Here is a 21322-nt window from a genome sequence, read left to right on the forward strand (position 1 = left end):
AAAAAAAAAAAAGAAGGAAAGTAGGCGGAGAGAGAGAGAGAGAGGAGAGAGAAAAGAAAGGAAGATGCAAGGAGGGAAGGAAGAAGGGAGGGAGGGAGGGAAGGAAGGAACGAAAGGAAAGAAAAGAAAAAAAGCATTATCCCAGGAGAATCAGACTGTGTTCTCGACCCCTTGTTCTCGGCTCAGCTGTCGCTCCCAAGCTTTGGACCGAAAGACCTCGCTGGCCCAGCAGATGGCGCCGGTGTACGCAGGGCGCCTCCAGGCGCACAGGGGGCGCTCTCGCCCGGGCTTTCACTCCTTGACTGGGTGACTCTTCCGCCTTCCGAGCCTGCCTCCCTGCCACGCCCCTGCGTCAGGGCGTATTGCGCGTGCTCTGGCGGGAGGACAGTGAGGAGTATGGCTGCGTCTTCGAGTGGTGAGAAGGAGAAGGAGCGGCTGGGAGGCGGCTTGGGAGTGGCAAGTGGTAACAGCACACGAGAGCGGCTGTTGTCTGCGCTTGAGGATTTGGAAGTCTTGTCTAGGTAATGCCTCAAGCCTGGGAGCCGGGTTGGAGCTGGGCCGGGGGACTGACCCCGGCCGGCCCTTCATTTGTACTAGTTCTCTGCGCTCGGCGGGGAGGGCCAGCGCGGGAGTTTCGGGTGCACGATGGTCATGGATGTGGGGTCCGCAGCCCTCTGGCACTCTGGGCGGCGGTTTTTCCCAATAGAGGGAATTTTAGTAATGATAGTAATCTTGGAAATTAAGAAATCGCGCGGTCTGAGCCCCTTTCGTCCACGGCCGGCCACTTAACATTTATGGAACGCCCCTTGGGTGCCAACCACTGGGGAGACAGTAGTGAAGGGTAGGCTGGATGTCAGCTGTAAAGAAAGACAGATTTGTAAACTGTCGCGGGCTGCGCTGCGCTGGAGCATGAGGGCTGGACACTTTTCCTGGATGTTGTCAGGACAGGCACCTTGAAGAAAGGGCTGCTTGGGAAGCATGAGCTCGCAGACTCACTAGGCAGCAGGTAGATGGAACAGCATGTGCAAAAGCCTGGCTTGGTGGAGTTGCGAATTGTTTGGGATGGTTATGTGGCAGAGGTAGGAGATGAAATTAGATGTCACTCTTCATATTCTGTTACTTTTTATAAGTATCGCAAGTTGAAGCCTTCCTTGACTCCCTCACGTTGGCTTGGATAGTAAATTATCTTGGTTCTGCTTCCTAAAATGTTGCTCAGATTTGCCGTCTCGTATCTACCCCGCTGTTAGTAACTACTTCTTAAATTCAGTCTCCCAGTTTTAATTGCCTCATGCTTCTGCACTTTATCCTTTTATATTGGCCGAGACCAGTTTCAAAAAGCATGTTATATCACTTTACTGCAGAAAAATGATGTAAAACCTATCTCATTGGTAGGTTTGCGTTGTCCAATGAGGTAAAGTTCAAATTCCTTAGCCAGACTTACATCTTCAGTGCCAATCCCAGTCTACCCTCAATTTGGTGAATGATTCATTTATCCTTCAGAATCCAGCTCAAGTGTCACCTTTTCTGTAGCCAACATTCTTTGACAGCTTTAGAATGAATCTTATCTATTGTATTTTAAAATATACCTGATCTACTTATAAACAGCGCTTCATCTCTGCTGTTAAATTTAGTCTTTGCCACAACATTACAACCAAGTTACCAGGTCAGCATGATATTTAATGATGGAAGAGAACCCTAAAACACATACACCAGAAATTAAACGGCTTGTGTGTTTAATCCACTGTTTAAAATAAACTGTATTAGGGCCGAGTGTGGTGGCTCGCACCTGTAATCCCACCACTTTGGGAGGCCAAGGTGGGTGGATCGTTGGAACTTCTTCACAGAATGAAACTGCTCTGATGTGACTGACTTTCAGAAAAGTCTCATGTGCTCACTCAGACATAGTTATGTGTACTGATTCTGTGATCTGTGAAGTTTGTCAGTCTCTGAACGGAATTTGTGTCTGGATTGCATTTATGAAAATGAGAAGAAAATTCACAAATGGACCTTACATATTTTTAGGTTGAGCATCTTTAAAAAACAGTGGATTTGTAACTTAGGGTTTTTTTTTTTAAATATATTTTATTGCGTTTTAGGTTTTGGGGAACATGTGAAGAACATGCAAGATTGTTACATATGTACATACATGGCAATGTGGTTTGCTGCCTTCCTCCCCGTCACCTATATCTGGTGTTTATCCCCATGTTAGCCCTCTCTGTTTTTTTTTTTAAACTGTTAACCTGATTATATAGTCTTTCCGGATATTTATTACTTTGTAAAACGTAATCGGAGGAGGTAGTCTTTGGAGGAATTTAAAAAGTTGAAACACAAATTGTAGTTAAATGTTTTTTCTTTTCTTTTTTCTTTCTTTTTTTTATTTTTTTGAGATGAAGTCTCGCCCTGTCACTCAGGCTGGAGTGTAGTGGCATTATCTTGGCTCACTGCAACCCTCGCCTTCCAGGTTCAAGAGGTTCTCCTGTGTCAGCCTCCTGAATAGCTGGGATTACAGACACCTGTCACTGTACCTGGCTAATTTTTGTATTTTTAGTAGAGATGAGGTTTCACTATCTTGGCCAAGCTGGTCTTGAACTCCTGACCTCGTGATCCACTCACCTCGACCTCTCAGAGTGCTGGGATTACAGGTGTGAGCCACTGAGCCCGGCTGCTAAACGGTTTCTCTTAACCTGTTTGTAACTCAGAACTCATTGTCCCACAGAACCATGTTGATAGGAGTCTTGAGATTTCCACACCAGCCTATTAATTCTGTTTACTTGAAAAGTGTATTGCCACTAATAATGTAGGCTCTAAACCCTATGGAAATTTTATTTCTGTGGGGAAATGGGGCTGGATTCTAATGTGGTATGCCAGGAATGCACCTTCTTTGTAGCAGTACAGGGCTCTAATTTCCACATCTTTAACCAGACTGAGTGCAGGCTTTCTTTGGCCTTTTTTTCACAATTGGAGAGGACAGAGGTTTCCATTTTGTCCTGGACTGTTACAGAACATGACTAAGTCTTAGAGACTTCTACCTCCCCTGTACTCCTGTCCCTAAAGCAAGCCTTGTAAAGCTTTCTGTGGACTCACACTCCCAGATTTGCAAGAACAGAGAAAGGCTTATCCCACATCTCCTGCCATAGCCCCACTCCAATGAGCACCACCCCTACCCCACCTGAAACCAGCTTTTACTTAGACCAAAGGTTCTCAACTCTCTATGTCTCACTTGTGGCATACACAAAAAGGTTGACATAACATGCTGTTTTCATACACTGTTGATTAAATCCATCAGCCAGTCCTGTTAGCTCTACCTCCAAAAGATATCTGAAATCTGTCCATGTTTCTCCCATCACCGTTACTAAGTCCCAGAGGCTAGGACCTAGTCAAAACCAGTATCTTTTTTTTTTTTTTTTTGCCTGGAACACTACAAAAACCACCCAGCTTCCTGTTCTGGCCCTCTTACAGTCTGTTTACCAAATAGCTCAATAGTTGTTTAAATGTATAAATCAGATCATGGCATTTCCCTGTTTAAAATGATTAAATGGCTTCTCATTGCATTTAGAATGAAACACTAATCTTTACCTTAACTGCAAGGCCCTACATAATCCCACCCCTGGCTACCTGGCTGCTACATCCTCACTTTGCATCCGTCTCCCCAGTGTACTCTGCCCTGGCTACATCTCCTCAGATCCATCTTTCAGCCACTGAACTGTGTCTTCTGCCATGCTCTTTCCTCCCAGATCTCTTGGCTGACTTTGCTCATTTAATCCATGTCTTATATCAAAGCTCTGCCCTTATCTTCTCTGACCACCCTATTTAAGTAGCCAGCCTACTCCCTCAGTAGTCTCTAATAAAACACTGCTTTATTTCCTTCCCAGCCCTTATCACTCTAGTTTTATTTCTTCTCTTAGTTATTCTTGTCTCCTATATTGGAATTTAAGTGCCGTTGTTCACTTTGATACCTTAAGTATCTAGAAAGTGCCTGGTACACAATAAATATTTGATGAATTACTGAATGAAGACTTTGCATTCTTATATCTACTTTTTTCATTCATTAATTAATTCATAAATAATGGTATGGGAAAGTAGTAGTGGGAAGAAGGGTTGGGACCAGTTGTGACATGGTCCAGAAAAATGGTATGAGGCTAGCTGGAAGGAAGGTGGAAATTTGAAGGTAAAAATAGCCTGGTAGCCAGTGAGAAAGTACAAGCACTCGGTCTGATCAGAACAGTGTCATGTAGCTAGTTGTGAAGCTGCTCCTCCTGCATAATTTCTCAAAAGTCTCATCTATCAATGAGTTTGAAACTAATATATAAACATTACCTGCTATACATGTTTCCCAATCTTATTTTCCTGATCAGATACTAATTTTCATATAGGAAAACTGGCATATTTATTAAGTGAGCATTCTAAAAGGATGTCATTTTATTATGTGTAAAAATCCCTCTAGCTGATAGATGTTTAATTTAAAAAATTCAGTGGGTGAGGAGTTGGGGAGGGATAACATGGGGAGAAATGCCAGATACAGGTGATGGGGAGGAAGGCAGCAAACCACATTGCTAGGTGTGTACCTATGCAACAGTCTTGCATGTTCTTCACATGTACACCAAAACCTAAAACGCAATAAAATATATTTTTAAAAATTCAAATAAAGTGGAGAATCATTAAAAAATGATCCATGCATCCCTTAATTGTTTTATTTTACCTTAAAATATATAACATATATTCATTCACTAATCATGTTATATAAGACAGGAGTCAGAAAACTTTTTCTGCAAAGGTCAGATAATAAATACTTTTGGGTTTACGGGCCGTATAGTCTCTGCTGTAACAACTCAATTCTGCCTTTGTATTGGGAAAACTGCCATAGACAATATGTATAATGAGCAGACTGTCTTAGGAAAATGTTATTTACAAAAACTGCAGATGTGCTGGATTTGGCCTGTAGACCCCTGATATAGGAGTTTTTCTTGCATGAATCACTCATAATGCATTGTCTACAATTTCTAGTTTGATTTCTAGATCAAATCAAAATGAGAACTTAGCCTTTCATCAAGCAGTCTTAGGGCAGACTCTGAGTTTTTATGACTTTTCCCTGGTCCTTTCTTTATAGCTATCCTTTGCAAGCCTCTATTGAGTCTTTCCAAGCATTAGGCCTAGGTTTTTATAGAAAGAGCTCTTTCTAGTCACAATCATATTTCATTGGTATTTAGGTAATAGCTATTTATATAATGATAGTATTGAGTAGAACTTTTATAAATAAGTTAGGTAACCAGTACAACAGAGCCTTGGTGAGCTGAAGTTCACTGTCATAGTGGACTGTAGGGAGCAGTCCTTGGTATTCAGCATGCCATGAAAGGCTTTTTGTTGTTGTTATTTTTTCTTTTAGGGAACTTATAGAAATGCTGGCAATTTCAAGAAACCAGAAGTTGTTACAGGCTGGAGAAGAAAACCAGGTAAGTGGCTTCTTTTTAAATTAATTAATTTCTCTTTGTTTTTTAATTAAAAAAAAAAAAGTGGTCAGGCGCAGTGGCTCATGCCTATGAACCCAGCATTTTGGGAGGTCAAGGCAGGTGGATCGCCTGAGGTCAGGAGTTCAAGACAAGCCTGACCAACATCGTGAAACCCGTCTCTACTAAAAATACAAAACTTAGCCAGGCATGGTGTGGACACTTGTAAGCCCAGCTACTCAGGAGGCTGAGGCAGGAGAATCGCTTGAACCTGGGAGGCAGAGGTTGCAAATGAACCGAGATCGTGCCATTGCACTCCAGCCTGGGTGACAGAGCAAGACTCTGTCCCCCGCCTTCCCCCCAAAAAAAACTTGATTTCTGCAAGTTTTCTATTTATATTTACTTTGTTTGAGAACAGGAAGATTGGATCCTTTTAAGTTATTAATTGAAACTTTAAAATTGATATTTTCTTTGCATTACTTATGTAAGATAACAGTGTGCTCAAGAATAGTTGCCTACCCATTTAGCAGTATATTATTATTTTCTCTTATAATTCTAGTTATACTTACACATTTATTTATTTTTGTCTTTTGAATTAACCAAGAAAGGTTTGTTGTGGAGATTACAACAGTATCTAGAATCAAAAGTTAATGCTCATAAACTTACCCTTTATTGTAAGTGTAGTTCCCTAGTTTCCTAATGCAACTTGAACATGAATGGAAATAAAAGAGCATACAACTCTTAGTAGACATCGCTTTATAGGTGTGAAAGTACGGGCAGTTTTTATTTTCTCACTTTTCTGTGCTTTCTAATTTTCTACAATGAACAGACTTTTTCTCCTTGATTCACAAATTTTTTTAGAGGTAAGAGGATAAATTTTATATTACATTTTTGGCACAATTATTATTTTGAGACAGGTTCTCGCTCTGTAGCCTAGGCTAGGGTGCAGTGGCGTGATGACTGCTCACTGCAGCCTCAGCCTGCTGGACTCAAGCTATCTCCACTTATCCTCACCAGTATGGGGAATACAGACATGCAGTACTATACCTGCTAATTAAAAAAAAAAAAAAAAGTTGTTTTTTTTCTTTTTGGTAGAGATGGAGTCCCTCTGTGTTGCCCAGGCTAGTCTCGAACTCCTGCCCTCAAGCAGTCTTCCTTACCGATGCCTGCCAAAGTGCTGGGACTACAGGCATGAGCCACCATAGCTGGCCAAAAAACTGTTTAAGAGAAAATGAATGGAGAGGATTAACCTTTCTAAAAATGATGAAAAGTGCAAGAAGAGCAGTAATACATCTTTTATCTGCATCATTATGTTCTATCTTATGACATGTTTTGAGGGCAGGGAAATCTGATGGACTCAATAGAAAAGTGTCAAGGAACCTCAAAAAGGGAAGAGGGTATCCAGATGAGGCCACAAGCCTGGAAAAACAGCTAACCTTAGGGGTAGTAAGGTTTTTGTTTTGTTTTTTTAAAAAAGAAAGAGGCTAGAGATAAATTTGTTAATAGAAGACTATTAGTCTCTCGGGTACTCTATTAATACTTGTGGGATTAAATAGGAATTTATACAAAATGTGCAAGAAGGAAAATATAAAGCTTGACTTTATTTCGTAGACACTTATTAAATGCTTGCTATGAACCAGGCACACAGATTATTCAGAAGGCGATAATTAAGACCTATAATCAGCACTGACCTTTCTTGTACTTTTTAAAGAGTAGCAATTTTGTGAATTGTATCTTATACTTAGTACTGTGGATTCCTATGTAATTTTGATTGAAACTCTTAATATTAGAGAGGGATGTACCCATCTGAAAATTTTCTAGCCACAATTTTATTTGGATATTTATAATCTTACGTAGAATTTTACAATTAGGATCTTAACGATGTTCAGTTCAACCTCCTGTGAGACTGAGCTCCAGGGTGGACAGATGAACTAGAGGTTAATGGTGAGTGGAACCAGAACCTAAGTCTTCTGACTTTAGTTGAGTAATTTTTCCCTATTGAACAATAAGATCTGAAGAGAATATTTTTTACTCTTGGGTAGTAAACAAATTAGTTCAAACTATATAAACTTTTTAAAGGTTGTCATGGAACTTATGTGTACTACTTGCTTTAATAATATAGCTTTTATAGAAATGGAAACCTAGCTTTCTCCTCCTATGATGTGGGAGGAATGAGGATTAGAGGCCTATTAAACAAATACAATATACTTTTTACAGAAGAAGCTTTCTGTTGTTATCTAAAATACTCTTAATATTTGGCAGTTTGCAACTCAGTCTTTGTCTGTTGTATTAGGAGAATTCCTATAAAAATGAGAGGAACTTTATATAAAAGGGAACTTGAAGAGGCATACCTGTATTTTTTAGTCTTTAACAAATGTTTTTAAAGAGTTTTAAAATTGATTCTGAATTTTGATAGCTGTTTTCTTTCTGAAGTATTGTTCTCTACTTAGCACAGAAAAGTAAGGGTATATAGGCTAGACTTGCATCTTAATTCTGTACTGGGATGGTGATTGTAGTTACTAGCTTTTGTTGAACTCTTCATGTATGTACTTAAAATGCATTATATAATGAATCCTCACAATAGCTTTATGTAGTAGTATTATATTCCTTTTCCTAATGAGAGCACAGGCTCAGAGAGGGTGGTAACTTTGCCTATGTCACGCAGGTAGCAAATGGAGGACTAGAGAAATGAACTGCCAGATTTTCTATTTTATGTGTTTTAGCCGTCATGGTTTTTTGCCATATCTGCATACCACCTATTTATTTACTGTTGTTTGAAATAACTGTATTTTTAAGATCATCTTCATCATAAGCAGTACTGTGCATAAAATCAGTTTCAATGTCTCAGTTACATTTATTCTAATATGTATTATCAAAAATGTATAACTAAACGTTTTTTAAGTTCTTGGTGCCATACCTAAAATCGTCTCAAGTGCCAAATTTTGGGAGAATCTTCATTATATTGTTTTTTTGTTTTGTTTTGTTGTAGAGATGGAGTTTCAGTCTTGTTTCCTAGGCTGGGGTGCAATGGCGTGATCTCGGCTCACCACAACCTCCAACTCCTGGGTTCAAGCGATTCTCCTTCCTCAGCCTCCTGAGTAGCTGAGATTACAGGCATGTGTGAGCATGCCCGGCTAATTTTGTATTTTTAGTAGAGATGGGGTTTCTCATGTTGGTCAGGCTGGTCTCAAACTATCGGCCTTAGGTGATTTGCCTGCCTCGGCCTCCCAAAGTGCTGGGATTATAGGTGTGAGCCACTGCACCTGGCCTATATTGTATTTTTAGGGATAAACATTTTTTTTTTTTAAGATGGAGTCTCACTCTGTTACCCAGGCTGGAGATCAGTGGCATGATCTTGGCTCACTGCAACCTCTACCTCCCAGGTTCATTCGATTCTGGGATTATAGGTGCCCTGCCACCACACCCAACTAATTTTTGTACTTTTAGTAGAGATGGGGTTTTACCATATTGGCCAGGCTAGTCTCAAACTCCTGACCTCAAGTGATCTGCCTGCTTCAGCCTCTCAAAGTACTGGGATTACAGGCAGGAGTCACCGTGCCCAGCCATAAGATTAAACTTTGAAATTTTATCTTCCGTAGGAAATCCATAAACCTGATCATGCTGTCATATTGCTAGTTCTGAAAGACTAGTTTTATTTTATTTTGTATGAACAGCTGAAAAAGTAGAGAAGTTTGATATTAATGTTCCCCAAAATAATCGTAGGTAGGCTATTTTTATTCTTAAGAACGAGGAATAATATTTTGAAAGTTGAAATCCATAGCAAATTCGGGTATGGATTCCTCGTTTCATTGGAATGCAGCCTTTCAGTATTCTGTTGTCTGATTTAATTGACTGTTATCTGACAGGTCCTGGAATTATTAATTCACCGAGATGGGGAATTTCAAGAACTAATGAAATTGGCAGTTAATCAGGGAAAAATTCATCATGAAATGCAAGTTTTGGAAAAAGAAGTAGAGAAGAGAGACAGTGACATTCAGCAACTACAAAAACAGCTAAAGGAAGCAGAACAAATACTGGTAAGTTGACAGAGGTTGATTCTTAAGGTGAAACACAGTATTATTTAATCGATTTCTGAAAAATCTGTTATCAGTATTTTGAAGAGCAGAAAACTAGACTTTCCAGGTCTAAAAATGACATGTTGTCCATCTTGTCACTAACCATTGCCAGTGGTTAAATGAAAGGCTATTGTCATTCTCTTTTTTACTTACTGTTTTCAGATAGCCTGCATTACTTTTGAGCCACATTTCCATTACTTAAGGATTTTACAGTTTTGAATTATAGAAATGGAAAGTTTTACTTTTATCCTGGTTTAAGTTTTAATTATCAGTAGTCTAAATCTCTCTCTCTTTTTTTTTTTTTGGTCTCTGATCCTTAGGATAAAAATCAGGGAAAATTTTTATTCTTATGTATTTTGAAATCAGTAAAAATATATACACATTTTATAAAATGGTTAACATTTACATTAATTTAGTCTTTCATCCTCATCTAGGTAGGATTTGGACCTGTATCAAGGATCCTAGTTTTTCCTTTGTTGTTTTGGCTACTATTTCAAAGAGGCAATTTATTTGCTATTATTTGTCCAGTTACTTAACTAAATGCTAACTAATATAATATGGTGGTTTTGCAGAAATAGCTGAGCTTGATTCTCATGTCAACCAGCCATTGCTGGCATCCTTACTGCGGATGATCTCTTAACAAATGTGTCAAAACGAGCTCTAGTAACTAGAAGCCTGCACATTTCAGGGTAAATTAATCACCCCCACTAAGAAAACAATTCACTAGTAAATAGTTTTTAAAAATACATTAAAATCAGCCAAGCACAGTGGCTCATGCCTGTAATCCCAGCACTTTGGGAGGCCAAGGTGGGCAGATCACCTGAGGTCAGGAGTTCAAGACTAGCTTGGCCAACATGGTGAAATCCATCTCTACTAAAAATACAAAATAATTAGCTGGGCATGGTGGCTTATGCCTATAATCCCAGCTACTCAGGAGGCTGAGACAGGATAATCTCTTGAATGGAGGCGGAGGTTGCGATGAACCAGGGTTGTGCCACTACACTCCAGTCTGGGTGACAGAGTGATAATCTGTCTCAAAATATATATATATTTATACATTTAATAATATATATATTAAAATGTTTTTCCTTATGAAGGTAATACTTGCTCATCAAAAGAAATTCGGGAAATATAGAATAATGGAAAGAGGAGGGGAAACAATTGCCTTTAGTTCAGCTGCTTAAAGAATGCCACTATTCATAGTTTGGTCTATTTCCTTTGAGTCTCTGGTGTATTCATTTTTTAGCTTATTGTAGTTAAGGATACTAACAGACTTTCAGTTACTATTTATTGATACTTAAGCATTTTTCATATAATAGTATCTACTTTGTTTGATTTTCCAACTTTGTGTTATAAAGAAAGAATTAAAGACAGTGAACAAAGGATCATAAAACTGAATTTCATGATTTAAATTGTAGTAACGAACATTGATTGAGCACTTAGGTACCAGGCCCTGTGCCTTGCATTTTATATGCCTTCCATCTTCATAACAGTTTACGTAAAGTCAGTGTTGTTATTTAGAGGAAGAAACCAAGACTTTAATAACTAACTTGCCCATGAAGGCTAAAACGTAGATTGAATTTAAACCTTGATCTCTCTGATACCATACTCTTTTTTTTTTTGAGACAGGGTCTTGCTCTGTTGCCCAGGCTGGTGTACAGTGGCACAATCTTGGCTCACTGCAACCTCTGCCTCCTGGGTTCAAGCAATTCTTCTGCCTCAGCCTCCTGAGTAGTTGAGAGTACAGGTGTGTGCCACCATACCTGGCTAATTTTTTTTTGTATGTTTAGTAGAGATAGGTTTTTACCATTTGGTCAGGCTGGTCTTGAACTCCTGACCTCAAATGGTCCACCTGCCTCGGTCTCCCAAACTGCTGGGATTACAGGTGTGAGCCATTGTGCCTGGCCTGACTCCATACTCTTAACCACTGTGTCATAGTCGAGGATATGCATACACTAAGTTAACTTCATTTTGTCCTTCAGTGTATGTACCTGGGGAGTTAGATGGGGTGTTTTTGTGATAAAGTCATTAAACATTGAGGTGACATATAAATGAATAAGAATTTGAATACAAGGTTGTATCTTCCAAACTAGGGGAAAAAAAGGTGTTTTTTTCTTGAACTACTTGCAAGAATAGGATGCTTTTGGGTCGTGCATGGTCTGGATGTCTTCTGTATGTTTATGAAGACATGAAGAAAAAGTAAACAATTTATATTTTGTTTCTACAACTAATTTGTGAATGGGAGGCTCGTTCATAAATTAATAGTTCTTTCATTATATATGACTGAAATAAATAATGTCAAGTGATATTATAGAACATTACAAATAAATTGTGGGGATTTCCAAGTTTTGAAGACTGTTCTTATGGGATAAATGATCTTGTGAATTAAGCCAAAAACTATGTTTGATATAGTTAAGAATAAAACACATTTTTTTAAATGTTGTTTCAATTAGGCAACAGCTGTTTACCAAGCAAAGGAGAAACTCAAGTCAATAGAAAAAGCAAGAAAAGGTTAGTATTATGGGAAGATGGAATTACCTGAAAAGTTTTTTCAAGAAACCAATACGAGAGGATATTACTGATAATCATTTGCTGCTGTTGAAAATATTGAATAAATTTTTCTTGTAAAGTATGTTATGTTCTCTTATTGTGGTAGGTGATGTGAGGGAGGTAGAAGTATGACATCCTTTTTCAGATAATAAAAAGCAGTTAATACAAGGCAGTTTTTTGCTGTGGGCCAGAATGTGCAGTAAAAACAGTGAGTTTATAAAATTGGTGGGAGAGGGGAAGAGAAGTATGGGCTGTCAGTGGGACTTGTACCAGATCTTGAAGGCTAGGGCAGAGAGTAAAACGACATCCATTGGACAACTGAGCTGGGACTGAAACATCATGAAGTCAGAGCTAGTTACAACCTTGGCATGCAAGTACATTTAGTGGTGCAGAGGCCCACAAGCCTTCCTGCACTGCTGTCCCTCTGTCAAAGGTTCCTGTTACAGATATTACTTGACTTGTTAGTTTGTCATACTGACGGTCAGAATTGTAATTGCAACTTTGGCTGCTTGCCTTTAATGACTTGTAGATATGGTTTTACATTTAGTCATCTCAGATTTATTGTCTGTCCTCTTTTTTAGGAGCCCATGTTTTGATTGTTACATGTGAAAAATAGCTAATACTCTCTTAAGAGTTAAGTTAGGCTTAGAAAGAAATTTGTAGCAAGAAACAAATCTCTGGGAGAGATGACTGAGGCTGGCTATTGAATTCTAGATGATAGTTTGGTTTTTTTAATTTTTTTTTTATTTTATTGCATTTTAGGTTTTGGGGTACATGTGAAGAACATGCAAGATTGTTGCATAGGTACACACATGGCAGTGTGATTTGCTGCCTTCCTCCCCAGATAGTTTGATTTTGTTTTTAATCTTCAAAAATTTTACACACATACACTTTGTTACTTTGAAACAGTATCTAAAATTTGTAAAATAAAAAGTGTGCTGTTCTCACTTCTTGGTGGTAACTACTATTAATGTTTGGTATATGTCCTTCTAGATTTTTCTTCTAGATCTGTGAGTATGTATGTAGTAAAAATACAAATACACATATGTACGTATATTTTAAACAGTCAGGTAATACCATACATATTATTTAGCAGTTTAGTTTTTTTTTTTTTTTTTTTTTTTTTAACCTAATGAAGACATTGTAGGCATCGTTCTACTCAGGTCTATTTAAGAGCCTCAGGGCATATTAATCAAACAGTGGTGTGAACTATCTGCTCTGATTTCATAGCTTGGATGTCATTGAGAAGTGAAACGCTGTTTTCTCTCTATTTGTGCTCACTATTGCTTTCAGAAGAGTAATAGTAGGCCGGGCGCGGTGGCTCAAGCCTGTAATCCCAGCACTTTGGGAGGCAGAGGCGGGTGGATCACGAGGTCAAAAGATCGAGACCATCCTGGTCAACATGGTGAAACCCCGTCTCTACTAAAAATACAAAAAATTAGCTGGGCATGGTGGTGCGTGCCTGTAATCCCAACTACTCAGGAGGCTGAGGCAGGAGAATTGCCTGAACCCAGGAGGCGGAGGTTGCGGTGAGCCGAGATCGCGCCATTGCACTCCAGCCTGGGTAACATGAGTGAAACTCCGTCTCAAAAAAAAAAAAAAGAAGAGTAATAGTATTTAACAGTAGTTAATAATTGAGATTATTGAGTGCTGTCATGCTAATCTCCCAGACTTGTTTATGTCAGCTGATTTTTCTGAATTAGTATCTTGTTTTTGGAGATTTAAGTTTATACTAAATATGTAGGTATTGTTAAGGAAGGCGGGTGACTGAGATTATTTTCAGATAATTTAAAATTAAGTATGATGTGTAACTGATAAATATACTTCTAAACTTGTATGTTTGTTATACTACAGATTATACTATCCTCTTAACTCTTTCAGGTGCTATCTCCTCTGAAGAAATAATTAAGTATGCACATAGGATCAGTGCAAGTAATGCTGTATGTGCTCCACTAACCTGGGTTCCAGGTAAACATACTTCTCTTTTGTACTAGATATATGTGGTTTTGAAAATTCTTAGGTGACTGTGTACAGAAATAGATTTAATATAGAATGTATTTATCCTTTGAAACCTCTGCTACATATTTTCACATTTTTAATGGTTTATAAGTAATGATACAGGCCATGGGTTTTATAAATTTGGTTTCCTACAAAGCCATTGTTGCTAGGGACTGCATTTCTTTCCTCTTTTGAAATAATAAATTGATAATTTTTTTAAAGTACAAGATAATGTGATACTTCTAAAGCTTTGGATTTATATACCATTATATCAGGGCTGGCCAGGAGCCAACTTTTTAGAACCATTGGGATTTCCACAAAGGTTCCAGCTGAGAAGGTCAATTCCAATTCTCTTAGATGCCAAAGACAAAGTGCTGTGCACCCAACACTGAACACACAGGCTTGGAAAGAGCTGGGATAATTAGACGGCAAAGAGAGTATTAAGCTGCAACTATATTGACAGTGGATGAAACATAAAACAGGAGACATAAGGTAGCAGCCTTCCTGGAGGAAGGGGAAATATTAATAGTTATCTCCAGTAACTCCTGAAGGTGCTGTGTTACCATGCACTAAGGGTGACTGTAATTTTGGGGATGAGTAATCTGCAGTTGGTGGACATGCCCAAAAAGTCGGTCCAAATCTGGTCATGTTTTTGTTAACTCCAAACTGCTATTTAGTGTGCTTTCATGTTTGGAATGAACATTACCTGCTCCTGCTATTTCACCACTTATAGGAATTAGTTTCTGAATGACAAGATCAAAGAGGTTGGTTAGAAAAAGGTTTTATCTTGAACAAGGTGGTATGGGGGAAAAAAATAAAGATGAATTTTTTTTAGAAAAGGTTTAAATTTAGACACTCCTTCCAATAAACATTCCAGTCCTTTCTGTCTTATAAGTGTCATGATTTTTTTCTCCCTTACAACATATATCATTGTCATTTTTTTGCTAGAAAATAAAGTTAAATTTGAATAATTGAGATCATTATAATTTTCTTAAGTTGTCATCAGGAATGTTTATAAAAAAATGGCTTCATTTTTTTTAATGTATAGAAAATAGGGTATTCTTGGGAAGATTTAGAAAAGAAATTAAAATGCATGTATTTTAAGAAGTGATACTATATTCTTAACAACAATTTATAAGATGAGTTTTATAATCCTCTTTTTCTGAGATGCAGTCTCGCTCTGTTGCCCAGGCTGAAGTGCAGTGGCGCGATCTCAGCTCACTGCAACCTCTGCATCCCAGGTTCAGGCAGGCAATTCTCCTGCCTCAGCCTCCTGAGTAGCTGGGATTACAGGCGCACACCACCACGCCTTGCTAATTTTTGTATTTTTAATTAGAGATGGGGTTTCACCATGTTGGCCAGGCTGGTCTTGAACTCCTGACCTCAGGTAATCTGACCCCCCTGGCCTCCCAAAGTGCTGGGATTACAGGCATGAGCCACCACACCTGGCCAGAGTACTTTTATATTTCAAAATTGAAAATGTGGCCTGAATTTTTCACTGTGAACCAAGGAAAGTTAGTACTTAAAAGAACATATTAATGCTTATTTTTTAAAATATGATCGAATTAAATGTGGTCTTTATTGTTTTAGGGGACCCCCGGAGACCTTACCCAACTGATTTAGAGATGAGAAGTGGTTTACTAGGTCAGATGAACAATCCTTCCACCAATGGTGTGAATGGCCATTTACCAGGGGATGCACTTGCAGCAGGAAGATTGCCAGGTAATGTTAAGCTGAAGAGTATTTGCAAACAGATCCCGGTTTTCCAGGATGACAAGGATGGGATATCTGGCTGTAAAGCAAGTTTGAGATTCCCGACATAATTTTTTTTTTTTTTTTTTGAGACGGAGTTCTGCTCTTGTTGCCCGGGCTGGAGTGCAATGGTGCGACGTTGGCTCACCACAACCTTCACTTCCTGGGTTCAAGCGATTCTCCTGCCTCAGCCTCCCAAGTAGCTGGGATTACAGGCATGTGCCACCACGCCCATCTAATTTTGTATTTTTAGTAGAGATGGGGTTTTCTCATATTGGCCAGGCTGGTCTCATTTCTCTATGTTGGTCATGTTGCAGATATTAGGAGACTGGAGAGCCCAATGGGTGAAACAGGAGGATTTTATTTAGGTGCACCGGCTCAGTGGATTTGCATTTGAAAACTGAGCACAGCACAAAGAAAACGGGTGCCTTTTATGTACCTTTGTGATGCAGGATAACGAAGTAGGAAGCGATTTTACACAACTAAGAACAAAGGGCTGTTAATTAACCTGTGGCATGTCTTGTGATGTACTTTACATTTGAAAAATAACATTTTGAGAAACACATTTTGCATTCTTCAGGTTTATCTGCCTGTGACCTTGCAGCTGATCTGCAAGAAGAATAGGAACCCTTAGATGCCTGGAAACTTTCCTAAGAATGTGGGGAGGATAGATAATGTCAAATGGTTTACAGAGAGACAGTTAATGTCTTAGGCAGAGCTGGGGAGGAGGTATTAAACAGCACACAACACAGCAAAAGTTACCTTATGTAACAGCTGCTACAAATTACTATTATTGTTATTTAATTTTTTTCTTCAGTCAGGCTGGTCTCAAACTCCTGACCTCAGGTGATCTGCCCACCTTGGCCTCCCAAAGCGGTGGAATTACAAGTGTGAGCCACCGCTGGTGCCCAGCAATTTTTTTTTTTTTTTTAAATTTGAGACAGAGTTTCCCTGTGTCGCCTAGACTGGAGTGCATTGGTGTAGTCTTGGCTCCTGGGTTCCAGTGATTCTCGTGCCTCAGCCATCCCAGTAGCTGGGATTACAGGCTCGTGCCACCACACCTGGCTAATTTTTGCATTTTTCGTGGAGACGGGGTTTCGGCCTGTTGGCCAGGCTAGTCTCAAACTCCTGACCCCAAGTGATTGCCCACCTCAGCCTCCCAAAGTGCTGGAATTGCAGGTGTGAGCCAGTGTACTCAGCTGTCAGACCCAGTTCACTGTAGTGGCTAGATTATTTGCCAGTTTATTCTGCTCTCTAAAGATTCTCCTTGAGGGAGGTATGAAATTAGAGCAAGCTACCTCTCTCTTATTTGTAAATATTACACTGTTTTCCTCAGGCATTTGGCTTCTCTTTTTAAATTATTGCTCTAAACATAGCTTTTTTATAATTGTGAAACATGCTATGTAAACAGAGTAAGATCGTTTACAGAATAAAGTGAACACACTCCTGTGTGTTAACAGAATAACAATACCTTTTTATAAACTTTTAAAACTTTATAAAATAGTATTTCTGTGAGACCCAGTTCATTCTGAGCTTCTGTTTTCCTGGAGTTTTTCATAGGTTTGTGCTGTTTTTATATATATTTATTTTATATTATTCCTCATCTTTTGTAGTTTGTAGGTGACTTTTGTTTTAATGTGGTAGAACATTTGGGAAGTAGAAAAAGGCATTTAAAAAAGGAAAAAAAAAAACAGCCCTTTCTGAGGTAATCATTTTAAATATTTAGCTTGTTTTCTTTTTTCCCTGTACATTATTTGCTTAATGTTACATCATAAGGTGGTCCCTATGTCATTAATAATGTTTTATATGCATCATTTTTGTTAGCTACCTAAAATACAAACTGGGGAACCCACTGTGATATCTTTGGGTATCACCTCATATTTCTCATTTTTTGAAAGTACAGGAAAAACAGGTATGGGGAGTCACTGCTACATTTTGGACCAAGGAAGGGACAGACCTAGAAATGGTCCTCCCCAGCCCCATCCCAAGGCCGATATTCAAATCATGGTGCTGTCATTGGAGAGGGTGTAGTGTAGTTGTGGCCCACTCTATGGCAGAGAAGTTAGATGAGGCGTCAGAGGCCAGAGCTGGCAAGCAGGAACTTACCCACTGGGGTTCCAGGGAAACTTGCTTGGAAGCTGCCTTTTGGGATTGTGGTGAAACCTGCTAGGAAACCACCTTTAGGGATGCCACTGAAAGTTGCTGTGGTGAATACCACTTAATGTCCTGCACATGAACCAGGCATCACAGCAGTAAAGGAAAAAAACACCTGATCCAGGAAGTCAAGCTTATTTGCCTGTGGAGTCTCACCTGTGCCCTCTACTGACAAAACTTAATTGTGGCAGCTGGCAAAGGAGAAATGGTTTCAGGGGCCAGAGAGTAGGGTAGATTTGAAGCTAACTGGCATGCCTTTCTAGTTAACACTGTAACTCTTTCTTTTGACCCTTTAAAAATCTGCCTTCTTTCTTTGAGTCTTGAACTATACCTGTTTATGTGCTCTGTTCCTTTGCTTCAGAAATACAGACTTTTAATGTGACTTGGGCACTTTTTTGTAAGATATTTTATATGCATACATTGAAAATCAGCCTCTCTTTGATGAGAGTCACTTACAATAGCAGTTCCTCTCTTAAGAAATCATTCAAACCTAGTATAATAATACTAAATGAAGTACCTATTACCTGTTTATAATATGTAGAATAATCTACATAACCTAGTATACATAATTATGTATTATACATACATATAATGGATACACAGATACAGGAAACATTTGTAATTGTAAATGTCTTACAAAAGAAAAATTATATCAGCTGACTATTTGAATAGTTTCTTACAGAGTAGTATGATTTAAAAAAAGTTCCCAATTGCTAAAATATGATACTTTTTCTTGATAAATTTGATTTTTACTAATTTGGCCAAATGTGTATTTTTTTCCTAGTCTTAAAAAAATTGGTACAATAGCTTATGCCTGTAATACCAACACTTTGGGAGGCTGAGGTAGGAGGATAGCTTGAGCCCAGGAGTTGGAGACCAGCCTGGGTAACATAGGGAGACCTCATTGCTACAAAAACTTTAAAAAGTAGCCAAGCATGGTGGCATGTACCTGTAGCCCAGCTACTCGGGAGGCTGAGTCAGGAGGACTTCTTGAGCCTAGGTCAGGGCTACAGTGAGCTGTGTTCGTGCCATTTCACTCGAGCCTGGGTGATAGAATGAGACCCTGTCTCAAAAAAAGAAAAGAAAAAAGTAATATTAAAAAATATATATACTTCAAATTGTTTGTATAAAGGGAAAAGTTAGTACTAGATTAATTACAAATGGAGCTGTTCTTATCTGTGATTCCTTTTTTCTTCCAGATGTCCTTGCTCCTCAGTATCCATGGCAGTCAAATGACATGTCAATGAATATGTTACCACCAAATCATAGTAGTGACTTTTTGTTGGAACCTCCTGGGCATAATAAAGAAAATGAAGACGATGTAGAGATTATGTCAACCGACTCCTCAAGCAGTAGTAGTGAGTCTGATTAAAAAACTGTAAAAGACAATATATAGAATTGAATACTGTCAAATTCTGTTTCTTTAACAGTAGCAGGGTAGGATAAACTACAGATGGCAAAGAATAGCCAGGTAAACACTGGCTTTGGTAGAATTGTGCAGCCATTAAAAGTCAAAATGAACTTTTGCTTTGAAGCCAAAGATTATAGCTTTAGTGTTAAGCCCCTAGGCAGATATTTAGGGGAATAGTCAAAATTTACTGTTGAAAAGAAAAAGCAGTGGCTAAGTGCTGTTTACCCTGTTCTGTTCCAGTTGTGCTGGATTTGTCACCTTCCTCTTCTTGCAGTTTCCCAGAAGTCACTTTTAACCACTTTTAATTTCTGGTGGTTAACCTCTGTGTTTAAGTAATATGCTATTTCTTGATGTATGAGTTTCAGACAATGTATCTTTTTTCTGATTTCAAAGGTAATACAACATATTATCAAACATGTAGCCAATACAGTAAAGCACAAAGGAAATAGAGTTGAGGGAAATGATCCATGTACATATCACTCATAGGCTTCCTGGAATTATTTAGAAAAGCATTTTTAAACTGGCAGTGAATAACTAAATAGGGATCATATTTTTGTGTGTCATTTAAAAATGACAAAAACTCTTATTTGACAGTAAAGGCTCTTGGCTTCTGTTGGAGGAATGGGAAGTTGTCTCAATTTGTACAGTTTGTAATTATTGTAATTTTTGTAAATAAATTTACTTTTGTTTGTACTTTGTATGCTTTGCTTTTTTAAGTTTAAATATACCATCAGTGTAGGTAGGAAATTATTTCTGTAAATCTAGCTATATTTTATAATACTTGAGTGACTAATTAAGTTGAAATCTAGTACAATGAATAGGTTTTTCAAAGGCCCACATTCTTATTAGATGAAATATTTTTTTTAATAATTGAAAAAATTTACCACAGTCTCGTCTGATTTTAAGAATAGGTTGCGTAAAAAGATTTAAATGCAAAGCAACCATTTCTTCCCTTCACCTTCTTGCAGTTTTCCAGAGGGAGTCACTTTTTTTTTTCTTTAACTTATTGTACTTTAGGTTCTGGAGTACATGTGCAGATCATGCAGGATTGTTGCATAGATACCTACATGGCAAGGTGGTTTGCTGCCTTCATCTCCCCCATCACCTATATCTGGTATTTCTCCCCTGGTTATCCCTCCCCACCCTCTCCACCCCACACCATCCCTCCCCTAACCCTCCCAACTGACCGCAGTGTGTGATGCTCCCCTCCCTGTGTCCACGTGTTCTAATTGTTCGACACACACCTATAAGTGATAACATGTGGTGTTTGGTTTTCTGTTCTTGTGTCAGTTTGCTGAGAATGATGGTTTCCAGATTCATCCATGTCCCTATGAAGGACACGAACTCATCACTTTTTATGGCTGCGTAGTATTCCATGGTGTATATGTGCCACATTTTCTTTATCCAGTCTATTGTTGATGGACATTTGGGTTGGTTCTAGGTCTTTGCTATTGTAAACTGTGCTGCAATGAACATACGTGTGCATGTGTCTTTATAATAGAAAAACTTATAATTCTTTGGGTATATACCCAGTAATGGGATTGCTAGGTCAAATGGTATTTCTGTTTCTAGGTCCTGAGGAATCACCACACTGTCTTCCACAATGGTTGCACTAATTTGCACTCCCACCAACAATGTAAAGCGTTCCTATTTCTCCACATCCTTTCCAGCATCTGTTGTCTCCAAATTTTTTAATGATCACCATTCTAACTGGCATGAGATGGTATCTCAGTGTAGTTTTGATTTGCATTTCTCTAATGACCGGTGATGATGAGCCCTTTTTCATATGTTTGTTGGCCTCATAGATGTTGTCTTTTGTAAAGTGTTTGTTCATATCCTTCACCCATTTTTGAATGGGCTTGTTTGTTTTTTTTCTGTAAATCTGTTTTAGTTCTTTGTAGATTCTCAATATTAGCCCTTTGTCAGATGGGTAGATT

The 21322-nt window shown here is 38.6% G+C and overlaps 1 protein-coding gene across 1 annotated transcript; it reads left to right on the forward strand.

Annotated features, from left to right (window-relative positions):
• Positions 1 to 344: 344 nt before the first annotated feature.
• On the forward strand, positions 345 to 20083 carry MED4 (mediator complex subunit 4). Its single transcript, XM_032294673.1, has 7 exons — positions 345 to 521; positions 5384 to 5450; positions 9311 to 9481; positions 11974 to 12031; positions 13952 to 14038; positions 15659 to 15790; positions 19174 to 20083. The coding sequence occupies exons 1-7, from the start codon at positions 397 to 399 to the stop codon at positions 19344 to 19346; spliced, it is 813 nt and encodes a 270-aa protein (XP_032150564.1). The 5' UTR covers positions 345 to 396; the 3' UTR covers positions 19347 to 20083.
• The last annotated feature ends 1239 nt before the right edge of the window (positions 20084 to 21322 follow it).

This window comes from Sapajus apella, unplaced genomic scaffold (assembly GCF_009761245.1).
Source record: "Sapajus apella isolate SASKATOON/1434 unplaced genomic scaffold, GSC_monkey_1.0 scaffold32, whole genome shotgun sequence".
NCBI lineage: Eukaryota > Metazoa > Chordata > Mammalia > Primates > Cebidae > Sapajus > Sapajus apella.